This window comes from Opisthocomus hoazin, chromosome 15 (assembly GCF_030867145.1).
Source record: "Opisthocomus hoazin isolate bOpiHoa1 chromosome 15, bOpiHoa1.hap1, whole genome shotgun sequence".
In the NCBI taxonomy this organism is placed as follows: Eukaryota; Metazoa; Chordata; class Aves; order Opisthocomiformes; family Opisthocomidae; genus Opisthocomus; species Opisthocomus hoazin.
The window spans coordinates 12,760,744-12,773,006 of NC_134428.1; the positions used below are offsets into that span (position 1 = coordinate 12,760,744).

General features: G+C 53.0%; 1 protein-coding gene across 4 annotated transcripts in view; it reads right to left on the bottom strand.

Annotated features, from left to right (window-relative positions):
• The window catches only part of MGRN1 (mahogunin ring finger 1), a 61,303-nt gene extending 51,971 nt beyond the window's left edge, over positions 1–9,332 (bottom strand). For all 4 annotated transcript variants that reach the window (XM_075436199.1, XM_075436198.1, XM_075436202.1 and 1 more), the window contains exons 1-2: positions 9,182–9,332; positions 1,275–1,393 (exon numbers count right to left, since the gene is read on the bottom strand). In XM_075436199.1, the coding sequence (XP_075292314.1) occupies positions 1,275–1,393; positions 9,182–9,269 (207 nt within the window). In that variant the 5' untranslated portion in view covers positions 9,270–9,332. The remainder of the gene's footprint in view (positions 1–1,274; positions 1,394–9,181) is intronic.
• Between the last annotated feature and the right edge of the window lie 2,931 nt (positions 9,333–12,263).

A 12,263-nucleotide genomic window follows, 5' to 3' on the forward strand; every position in this document is an offset into this window, starting at 1 on the left:
ATACGCAGACATGGCGTAGGGTAAGTGGTGAGCATCCTCATGCCTGCACAGCACCACTACAACGATCTCCATGTAAAGTCCCTCCTTCCTAACCCTGTTGCTCATCCGCACTTTCTGCCCGAGCAGGGGCTCTCCAGATTCACACTTGTCCTCCCTTCCAGAGTCCTGTTAACTCATGGTGGTGCTGAGAAGACCAATGGCACAGCCCGAGGACGACTCAGCAAGCAGAACGCCTGCCACCAGTTCAAATTCAAACACCAAGTCATTCTGCTTCAGTTTCCCTCATCTGTAAAACAAGGGTAGTAATGAACTGCCTCCCAGCACTACAAGCACGAATTAACTAATAGGCACAAGTTTTCTGAACCTGAGAACCAGGACCAATTTTTCTTCTTCTTGTTTTGAAGCTGCAGAAACAAATAGGAAAACAGCTGGCAAAGCAGCAGCTCTTTTCCCTTTCCTCTCCAGCACTACTAAAACATCTCCAAATGGCTCCTACTCTGCTACCTTTTGGCTCCTTTTAAGCAGTTCTGAGATGCAAGAGAAATCCAAAACATAACATTTGCATAAAATTCCTATCTGTCCCTCACAACAGCGTTATTCCCTGTTCACAATAAAAGAACAAGCTGATCACCGGAGCAGGCAGCTTTTCGCAGTCTCTCAAGACATCCATAGGCCTAGAAATACCTCCACGCTCCAACTGGGGAAAGTAGAGAAGAGACTTTCTGAGCAGCCCACCTAGGTTACAAAGCAAACAAAATCACCAAATATCAAGATCTGTCCTAACGCTGCTCTACGCCTGTTCAGGCCACTTGTTTAGATGAGAACAGCACGTGTTGAACAGTGTCTGGGATCCATCCAATGTGCCCAGCAGCCCTGTGAAGTTCGCGCTCCGAGAGTGGATCTGCTTCCCAGCCTTCTCTTCTCTGCAGCATGTTTTACATTCACTCAGGCAGGCAAATCTCATGCAAGCAGGCCATCAGAATTAGTCCCCAAAACGTGTTCCTCAGCCCCTTCCCTTCTTCCCTCGCTATTTCTTCCTTTTGCCCCAAGTGAAAATAAGTCTAGAAGGTGTATACTGCTTCTTAGAAAAACTCTGCTTGCGTCTGAACAGCTACGTCAGCCGGCAAGGGCTCTTGCGCTGCAGACTGGAATGACACTCCCCAGGTAGCGAGGGTCCCTTAGCTCTGTGCTATCTTGTAGTACAAGCCCTACACGAGGTTTTCCAAAACAAGGCAGAAACAAAAGGGTAAAACAGACAGCATATAGGAACTTGCCTGAACAGGTCTGTTGCCGAGGAAGTTTAGATCCATGTTCTCTCCAAAAAGGTAGCCCTCAGGGTGAGGGGTGTCAAACTTCTCGCCTCCCATAAAGAAGTGACTTGCAAAGTAGTTTCCTAGGAAAAAAAAACACAAGGGAACAAAAAACTCTAAATGAGTGCTTCCCAAAGAACAGCTGGTCTGTGCAGTTTTTAATTCACAAGTATAAAAGAGCACAAGACATAGAAAATACTTGCTAGCTCACTCCTTCCCTGTACTACTGATGGCCACTGCCAACAGTAGAAGCAGAAAAAAACCCCACCCTAGAATAAATCATAACAGTGAAGACATTTGCATTTTAACTTGTTTTCCTGAGAAAAGACAGGGAGCAGTAACAGTCAGCTGTTTCCAACATTGCTCAGTTCTGATTAATTCTTCCTGTTTTCTCCACCTTCCAGGGTGATGTCCGGTGCCACAAGCACCACTGACCTGCTCAGAGAAGGATGAGGCTTCCTCCTACCAAAGCCCTGCAGAGCCAGAGGGTCTCCTCTTGGGCAAAGTTTGCCTTCCCTCCCCTCTCTCACTCCCACATCCCAAGCCGAGAATCACACAAAACCTTTACTGCGAGTGCTAGAGACTATATGCTTTGATGCTGAACTTAATTAAACATAGACAGTTCTAAATGCAGAAATAGGGGTGTCTGGAAGAGATAAACCCTGGGACCACCTAAAGCGAACTTCATCTCTGAAAGCTTGACCTCAGATTTGTTTCATTCATCTTTAAGGTGATGCACTGCAGTGCAAATTTCAGAAGACGACGCGTGTGCAAGGTTACTGGCATTCTGGAGGACAGAATTAACAAGATTAACTGCAGTCAAACCGCATCGGTTCAGATGTATGAGTGCACCAGGAATGTGGACTCTTCCTAGAAAGGCTTTGGGGAAACACTCTAAAGGCAATTTCAGAGAAGTAAGTATCAGGAGAGAACTAAAATAAAAGGCTCCACCCAAGCCATTTCCCTTGAAGCTTCAGAGCAGGGGGTTTTCACGCACATTCTGAAAGCACTGAGCCAAATGTACATTCGCTTCCCTAGGTGCAGTGCATAGACAGCATAAAATTTGTTTTACAATGAGTCATTACAGAAACAGTCACTAATCACCTGACAGGTTATGGAGGCATTATGGAAGGATGTGCAGTCCCTCTAGCTAGGAGCAAGTATGATTTACTCTGAAATGGAAGAGCTCTCATAAATGGCTCTTTTTTCATTAAGGCTGCTTTTCCTCTATGCTTCAAGAAAAGGCCCTTCTTACTCTGCACAGATGGCAGTGCTTTAATGACAATGGCAGTGCTCAGCTATTGCTGCGCCCAGCTTACAAGCATCCAGATGTTTATATTATAGAAACACATCCTTCTCTCCAGATGCAACAATCTACTTCAGCACAGGTCCAGAATCTACCTAGAATCTGTCCTACAGAATCAGCATAAGAAAATGTAGGTGCTCCAAATGACAGACAACCTTTTCCCAGCCCTCCCAGAAGTAACAAATTAAAAAGCTAATCTGCCTGCAGTTTCTGAGCACAGCTAGCTCGACACAGCCTCTCCACCTGAGACACACTGCGGTGCCTTACGCTTACACTAAGGTAGAAAAAAGCATGACGAATGTTGCGGTTTAGGAACAGATCTCGCATTTTATGTGGGTCAAGTAGGATTGTGTTTTGGAGCATTTTACTTGCTTAACTGTGAAGACAATGCTTGCACAGGATGTCTCAGAACCGCAGCAGCTGATGGTCTGCCATCAGAGTCAGCCAGCTCCCTCCTCACACTGATTTGGTATCCAGTGAACGAGACACCCTGGGGCTCGACTCACCTCGGTAAACCTGCATTCCACTAACTCAGAGCAGACCTTTTTTGCGGAAGAAGTTTGGCACTCCGCGCGCAGAGGACACAGAGCCCCAGCATGCGAGGGCTCCCGTGCAGGAGAGCACGGCCAGGCAGCCTCTCCAGCACCTTGCGATGAAAAGGTCGCTCTCGTACAACTGGAATGACACCGAGACACATAACTAGCGTGTTCAAGGCATCTGCCACACTGTCTTTGCTCCACTAAGAACTACTTCTGGGATCCCTAACAAATTGTTAGGATTTCTCACATATACACACTAACTCCTGCAACACAGCAGCACTTATCTAACTGGAAACCACAGCTTCAGTTCCACATTCAGACCAAAGGCTCCCTTCATCTTCCTGCTAAGCCACCTCCTGCAATGGAAGGAGATTTTTTTTTTCCCAGAGGCACTTCCTTCATGAGCATTCAAGAAACGTAGTCAGTGCCAGTCACAAAAAGCACAAGGAAAATTTACTTTGAGGAGCTCAGAGGGGAATACACTGGTAAGCAGAACACCCCTGAGCTCTGCCAGCACTGCTATGGATACAACAGCCACAGCGTACACAAGGTCTCAACAGCAAAACTAACAAACAAGGATGGCAGCAAACCGTCTTCACAAATTTATAACACAGCTTTTGGGAGCTAAAAAAAGATATTCCATTGCAAGCTTTCAGAAACCAGCTGCTACAACACCACGTTAAGTTCAGAGCTCTCAAGGTAAGACCAAAGTTACGCATTATTCCTTTCAACCACTGTCACAAGCAACAAGTTTGCCCAAGTTGAAGACAAAATGCTTTAAGAAAGAGCACTTCTGTAAATATCACACCAAGGACTAAAAGGACAAAGAAACTTCACAAAGGAAAAAATGAGGTATCCTCTTTTCCAGTCACCGTGACACCCACACACAAGACTGCTAGGATTTTAAGTATCTCTAAAAGGCTTTGTATATTTTCTATGCATTAAAATCCTGCTGCAGCTCCACCTCTAGGTTCTATTCCCAACTCCATTACAAAGATAGCTTTAGGGTTTTAGCCAGCCTACCGTGCCTCTTGAACCCTGTTCCCACACGTACCCCTAGCCTATAGAAGAACCCTGACCCACATCACACAGGTGCCGCAAGGCCAGCTGTGCACAGAGCTCTGCAGCTATGGACACAAGGGGGATGCTAAGCACCATCCTCGTCGACAGGAAACAGAGAAAAGTAAAAAATCTTTCCATTAACCCTACACAGCACTGCTACAAACAGAAATCCCCCAGTAAAATGCAGCGACACACTTACGAGGAAAGAATCATACACAAATAAACAAAGAAGGAATAGGAGAAAAACGCCAGAGCAAAGGAAAACTGCAGCTTTACCTCCCCCGAGTAAATCAGCACAAAACACAGGAGAGCATTAGAAAAAAGAGAATACAAATGGGTGACGCTGCTAAGGTAGGTGAAGTACAAGCAGTGGTTGTAAGAGATACTGCTGTGGTGAAAAACTTCACAGTGGCTGGAAAAACACCACTGGGACACCCAGAATGGCCAAGTCTGACTCATTAGTTTGTCCCATGCAAAACCAAGCTGGAACCCAAAGCTTCTCCAAGTCATCAAATGACACCAAACTACTTCACATTTAGTCCAGCACGGTGGTGGAGTTTCATTACCATAAACGCACCAGCATTAAGCACCAGACCGCTCCAGTCATCATTACTTCTCCCTAAGCCAGCACCCTAATCCCGTGCCCATGCAAACCCAGCGCATGGATGTGACGCATGAGTGACATGCTGGCAGGGGACACACCACCCTACAACAGCCAGGAGCATGGAGCCAACAACACAACTGTAGTCCCATCAAAATAAGGGCTGCATCGTACCATGTTCATTCACAGAAAGCAATCACATGTCCATCTAGGCTTCCCACCATTACTACAATTAACAGTGAAGTGATAGAAATTAGGCCCTTTTTAATTACTCAGCCAGACACTCACCACCATGGCGCGCCGAGGGACGGACTGACGGCACAGCCCTAGACACAGCCCGAGCCTGAAACAGCACCGTGGCTGGATGAGGTCGTCTTGCCTTCCTCATCGCCCATCCCTGACCAAAAGCGATCACGAAGCGAATGGTAACGCTGCTCTGAGCTGGATTAAACACAATCCAGCAACAAACAAGTAGGAAAAGCAACTGCTTCTGATGCATGAGCGCTCCAGTCTGGTGCTCGTGAATAGCTGGGGAGAAGGCAGGAAGGGAATGCTCCAGTCACCGGCAGGCTTGGGCTGAAACCCCTACAGAACTACAGCAGGAACAACGGAGACAACCACTCCACTGTGCTTTGCGGGGCCGGGCGAGGAACGAAAACTGTGTGAAATACAGGAACATATTTCTGTCTTGACACTGTCACAGTATGCTTGGCTTACAAGCTAAGAACAAGGTGATGGACCAGGTACAACTCTGGGTACTCTCCCCCTACTTAAACTTGCTCTTTCCTTGATTAAAGCATCATTCCCAAAAACCAAAGCAGCTCAGCTTCAGAGAGGAGTAATCTGCCTCCTTTTTTCCCTCCCCAAAACGTCCAGGGAATTCTCTTTCAAGAGCCTTCTCCAGAGGAGAAAAGCCATCTCAAGGGCATGTGCTCCCTGCCCGGCTCCACACTGCAGATCAGCTCACAGAACAAGAGAAAAGCTGACGAAGGAGCTGCGGAAAACACTGGTGCATTGCTCACTGGTTGCTAAAGCAATAGGGGCATCATGAGACTGCATGCAAGAACACAGATCGGTTTACTGCTTACAGCACAGAGAAGATCATGACTGTTCCTTGTGCTTATCCATTTTTTGCCCATTTCACGGGGGCACAAATCCTTCTGTACAAATTGGGCCCTTCTCCAACCCCTTCCAACTGGTCAGGCATCCACAATGCCAGGACAGTCTCCATAAAGAAAGCAAGAAAGGTTAAAAGGTACCAGTGAAGAGGGATTAGAGAAGGGACTCAGGTGTCACCTTACAGCATTTCCGCAGCCTCAGCCTCCCAGCTGCAGGAGGGGAAATGCAGATCATCCATACCCAGAGCCTTGGAGGAATAAGCAAGGCATTTTCAGAGGATTTTTAACTATAAAACTGCCTACCAGTTGCAGCAAAGCTGTTAGACAATCTGTGGATAATTCATTAGGGACTCTGGCTTATAAAGACCAAGGTGGATTCCATGACCACCTGCTCAATCCTCCACGGAGCACGTGACTGACCCAGCAATAACCACATCAAAAGTCAATAAACGAGAACTGAATATTCCCCACTGCATTTGAAACCAGCTCTGACTTGACAAGGTGCCGTCACTTGGCACGACCTGGTAAAGTAACTGTTCCTTTTCACAGGCAGGCTGACATACTGCTTAAATTACAGTCAGAATACCTGTATGCTGTGTTTATTTCCTCGCGCAACGTGTCCGTCTTTTCAGGTGGTGTATTTGCTCCAGAATGCAAACCCACATCCCTCAAACCAATGCCGACCAGGGACGGCAGGTGACCGGAGCTGCAGCAGCTTGCCCAGACACTCACAGTAAGCCAAGGTCTGCTTAAACCAGAGACTTGGAAGGAAAGAACGTAAACGGTGACAGACAGCCCTCGGTGCTGCACAAGGCTCCAGCAGATGGGTAACCTCAGGTCTCACTTTCTCACCACATTTTCCTGCCTTTCAGGGTTAATCTCTGAGCAGTCAGGAGACTGCCTGCGTGCCAGGCTAACACTCCAGCGCACACACTCAAACACCTAACGCAGCCGATGGAAAATTGGCTTCTTCCAGTCAGGCAGTCAGTAACAGTACAGGGCTCGCGGCGACAGTGTCAAGTCAGAAATCATGAGCAACCATTTAGCCTAAGAACCTTCTGTACTACTTCCTGCTTGCTTCCTGAAATCCAATAAACCGTACATGCTCACCTCCAGTCGTCTTCACTGTCAGGTTTTGCACCAGTCACAGCCAATCTTTCCAGCCCCAACACTAACATACTTAGGGCTGTAGGACCCAAAGGGACAGCGTTCTTCGCAACACATGCCAGCTGAAGAAGGTTGCCATCCCAACAGCCCTTACTGTTCTGGTGTTTAGTATCTGGTGGCTGAATCACCAGCTTAGACATGCTCATGATCTCTTCTGCCTACAACGATCTTGAGCTTGAACAGCTCTTCTCCCTTCTTGAAGTGAAGAGGATCCTTGTTAGATAACCCTGAAGAAGGTCAGGAGAAAGGTCTAGCCTAAAGCCAATACGCTTTCAGAAAGAGTGCAAGCAACTGCAACAGGAAACTAACAAGCAGCTAATTGTATCCCAAGCCTTTAAAGGAAATACCAACATTTTTATTTAATCAGCTGCTTGAAAGCATTAGCTGTTCAGTTTTACAAGGGAGGTACGACACGTGGAACACTCTTTGGCAGCATCTAGGTCAGCAGACCCCTTCCAGGATGGATGTGAACATACAAACCCAACCACACATGCATGACAGCGTTACCTTGGTGAGCACATTGGCTAAACCCAACACACCATTAAATTCTAGTCCGGGTAACTACAATGGTACAGAATGATGATTTGAAAGAAGCAGTTTAATGTTCACTGCATATGGTGGTTATAATCAATCCAGTCGGTATCTAAAATCCTGTCTAGGTGTCAACAGAAATCAGGTGCAACCTCTACGCTGTAAGAAAATTGCCAGCAGGGCCTACAGTGCCATAGCTGCAGCTTAGCAGGCAGCTCACATCCACCCAGTCTCCCGCACTGGGAAAGCTCCCCAGCTACCCAAGGGATGCGCAGAGTCCTGCTGTAACCTAGCAGTGACACTTGCCTTTCCCAGCAGCCCAACAAACTAGCTCCTACTCCCCTAACAAAGCAGGTTACATTTTCTATGAGAGCCACAACAGCTGAAGAATTTTTCTGGGGAGGTTTTCCCCCTTCCATCTCCTCCACATCACCATTCTTGCTGAAGGCCAAGGCAACAAGACAAGGTGTAATGATGGCAAGACTCTATCTGGGAAGATCTAGCACCCCCTCCAAACAAAACAGGGGGACTTGGCTCCCTCCGTCACACAGCCCTAAGGATGTCACAGCCAGCAAGTCACCAGACACTCACAGAACTTGAGTCTCTCAATGAAAAGGCTATGCTGCACCTGTGCCCGAGCACAAGGGAACCCAAACTGCTGCTCTGCAAACTATTTAGCCCGCTTGGAAAAGCCCCAAGAGAACAAAACCTTAGAAACATTTGTAAGTGAAGGGATACTGTAGGAGAAAAGAGCATCTGAATTTCCCTGTTGACTTCTTTTGTGAGAAGGATAAATAAAACTCTTTAAACAAGTTACACCAGGCCAATCTCTAAAGCCTGTATAAGACAAGGTGAGTCACGGGCTCATCCCAACTTCACAGAAGTGGCACTGCTGACAACTCTCCAAGTCTACAGAAGCATCTCCCTTTGGAAAGCAAACACCCATGCAGGCCACGTCAGTCCAACGGCTCCTAGGTGAGAACCCCTGCCATTTTAAGGAACTAAAGAAGGTTGTCATGTGGGAACTTTTCCACCCCGCGTCCCACCAGATGCGATTTTCCTTCCACGTCCCCACCAAACTCCGCCGCCGCTTCCTCTGGGGCACCAGGCGATGCCCTGCTCGCCGCAGCCACGTCTCCAAGGGCGGGGAAGCGCAGCCTTGCTCACCCTTCCATGACCCACCACGACCAAAGGGCAGCGGCCACGGACACGGACAGCGGCACGGGCAGCCTACGGCAGCCTCAGGCCCGGGGCACGGGGCCCCCTCCCGCACCCTCACGCTTCACCCAAGCCGGACACCCAGCCGGCCTCGCCCCCCGAGAACACCCAGCCGTCGCCTCTCTCCGCCGGAGAGGCCCCGGAGCCGGGCGGGCAGGACCGCGGGCAGGGTCAGAGCCAGCCCTCGGCCCCGGCCGGTGACGGGCACTCCCCCGGTCCCTTCCTCCGGGGACCCCGAGGCCCGGCCGCCCCGGGGACAGCGGGCCCGTCGCAGGCCCCGTCGCCCTCCCCGCCCCCGGCGCTAAGGGGAGCGACCCCGCGGCCCTCACCGGACTTGGGCGGGTAGCGGTAGGCCGAGTTGGCCTGGATGTCGATGTCCTCCACGCCCGCGATGCGCCGGCTGAGCAGGGAGCCCATGGCGGCCGCGGGCAGGGCGGGCGGGCCGGGGGACACGGAGCAGCGCGGCGGTGGCGCGGAGCACGCTGGGAGAGCGAGTCCGCCCGCCCCGCTACTACAACTCCCGTCAGCCGCCGCGCCGCGGCGCGCGACTACGGCGGCGGGGGCGGGGCCTGCGCTCTGCCGACAGGGGGCGCTGTCGTGAGGCGGCGGTACCGGGGGTAGCAGGGATGGCCGGGGGTAGGCCCGGGGTGAGCCGGGATGGCCGGCGGTAGGCCGGGGGTAGGCCTCGATGGCCGGGGAACACCCGGGGATGCCCCTCGGGCTGGGAAACCCCCGGGAGCTGGCATGGGGCAGGCACAGGGATGCACCTTGCGAAGGGGCAGAGGCGAAGCAGGGAGAGGGAGCGGCGTGGCAGGCCGCTTCGCTCAGCCCTGGGGAACGGTGAGCTTGCCAGTAGCTGTTTTGCAGAAGAGCTTCACACGATAAGCCCACAACCATCCCCATCGGCCTCCTTCCTGCTGGCACAGCCAGACTGGGGGAGTCTGGCACCAGGATTCACCACCTGGGCCCATTCCCAGCGGTGGTACCTGCTCCCGGCTGAGGCTCGCCACCAGCATGATCGGCCTCCCCGTGCCCACAGGGAAACCTCTCCCAGGTTCCCCTTCTCGCAGATAACCCATGTAGGAAAGCAAGAGGAGGCGTCCAAGGTTCGGACATGAGAGTGGGGAATGACTGAAGGCTGTCTCACATGCACGGCGTGACAAGCAGGAAGACAGCGCGGAGGGAGAGGCACAGAAGAGCCCCCAGCAGTCGCCCAACGCTGAGCCCTGTCCCCTCTGGCACCGAGGTCTTGCGGAGGTGCAGGGAAGAGCCTGCAGGCTCAGCCCTTCCTGCACACGTGCTACGGACAGGCCCACACTGCACAGGAATGGAGGACCCAGATTCCCAGTGGTGGAGCTGGGGATCCCCGGGAGACGCAAAGAAGCTGAGGCGGCACACGTGATCTCTCTTAAACTGACCTGGGGAGCAGGAGACCGGTGTGGGAAGAGGGCTGGGAAATGGGACATGGCAGAAAGCCAAGCCTGCTGGCACGGGAGGACTTTGCGATAGTGAGCAGGCGGTAGATGGAATTTGCTGGCCATAAACATGAACTAAAACACGCCTGGCGGGAGTAAGCAAACAAACCCGCAGGGAAACACGCTTCCAGCTAGTTATTACCCTTACAGCTGCTGTGGCCACAGCACAGCAGCTGTGTGCCAGCGGGGCTGTACGAGGCATGGGCTGCAGGGTGAGGACAGAGCAGGAAGGACCTTGGTCCGCTGCGTCTCGTGGTGCAAGAGGGCGGGGAAGGACAGAGAAAAGCCGAGGAACTAGTAACAGCCCAATCGTACCGGCAAACCATGAGAGCCGGGTACCTGGCACAGGGGCACCTGGGCTCTGCCTTGGCAATAACTGTGCCCAGGCGCTGCCCGCCAGGTCCCCATGATGCTGCTGGTGCCTCTTGCTCGACCGGCCTCTCTGTGCAAGAACTTCTCGTGACAGAAATTGCACAGAGAGGGAGGAATGGAGTCTTCTGACTGGCAATGCAACACCCGGCCCGTGTGTGCTGCCCTGGAGCATTTCCTGGCTGCTCCCTGCCTGTGCAGGCAGCTCGGAGACGCTCCTCGGTGCTGGAACAAGTGCCCGGGCAGTGCCCCAGCAGCAGCAGGCTGATGCAAACAGCTTGTGTGCCCCAAACCGAGCAGGGTGACCCCACAACCCCCTGTGGCCTCACCCCGCACGTCAGCAGGCGGTCTGGGGCTCAGCACAGGAGCAGACCCAGCACAGCAAGGCACAGCGGCTCCGTCTCCCCACACCGTCCTGGGAACCAGTTGCCGGCTGGCAGCCAGATGGCCACGAGCATGGGGACAAAGCAGAGCCATGTTCGCACCACGCAGCAGGGCAAGGAGGTGAATTTGCACAGGGACAGAAGACAAGAGTCCCTCTCCCTTCCCTCCCGTGTCCTGAGCACCCAGAGCACCCTGCCCTTCCCCAGCCCAAGAAGGCACCTGGGCTCCATCCCCTCTCGGCAGGCAACAGCCCCAAAGCTTTTCTGGGGACAGAACCCAGCCAGCCCGTGCTGCTCACCGGGAGCCCGGCACCGTACGAGTTAAGCAGGCGAGCCAAGGGGAGAGCGGGCATCCCGGCAAGCAGCGGGGCGCTGGCACTGCCGGCACCGGGGCTGCCCGGGGAAGTGGCCGCAGCGGGAGGTTTTTGTTCGTGCAAAACCTCCACCAGCGGGAAGGTCCCTCCCGGGCTGCGCAGCTCTCTGGAGCTCGGAGGAAGCGGCTGGGCCCCCGAGGGGGTTATTGTCATCTGGGAGGGCAGGGGCCTTTGCTGGAGAACATCTCCCTCAGGGCCCTGCTCGGTGAGACGTATGTGACAGACAACTACAATAGCAGCGGCGTGCCAGGGACGGGCTCAGCCCTTCCGCTCCAAACCCCAGGGCCCAGAGCGAGCGGCGGAGCTGAAGGGCAGCACCTCCAGCTCCTTTACCCCCGCCTGGCCCAGGGGACGCGGGTGCTGTCACACACAAAGGTAGGATATTGCACCACTCGCCTCCTCTGTCCCCAGCAGCATAGGGGAAGGAGAGCGGGTGACCTGGGGACGGAGCTGCTGGCAGCAGCGGGGCAGGGAGCCGGGCTGCCTTGCCAGCCCGTGCGTGGGGACCCAGCAACACCACGGCCACGGCCCGTGGGCTGGAGGAGCAGCAGCCCCCCAGCCAGCGGTACCGTGGTGGCTTCCAGAGGTGACAATCGCCCCACAAACACTGGTGGTGCCACCAGGCATAAGTTTTGCACCTTTACCCTTCACCTCCAGGCTGCCTGAGCCAGTGTTTCCCTCCAGCGCAGTGCTGCCAGCCTTGGGCCCCACACCACGCTGAGGATGGAGAGGGAGGAAGGCCACGACGGCGAAGGCCCTCCCCGACATCCCCCAAAGGGATGAAAACGCTCCCAAGGGTTACAAGGGAGC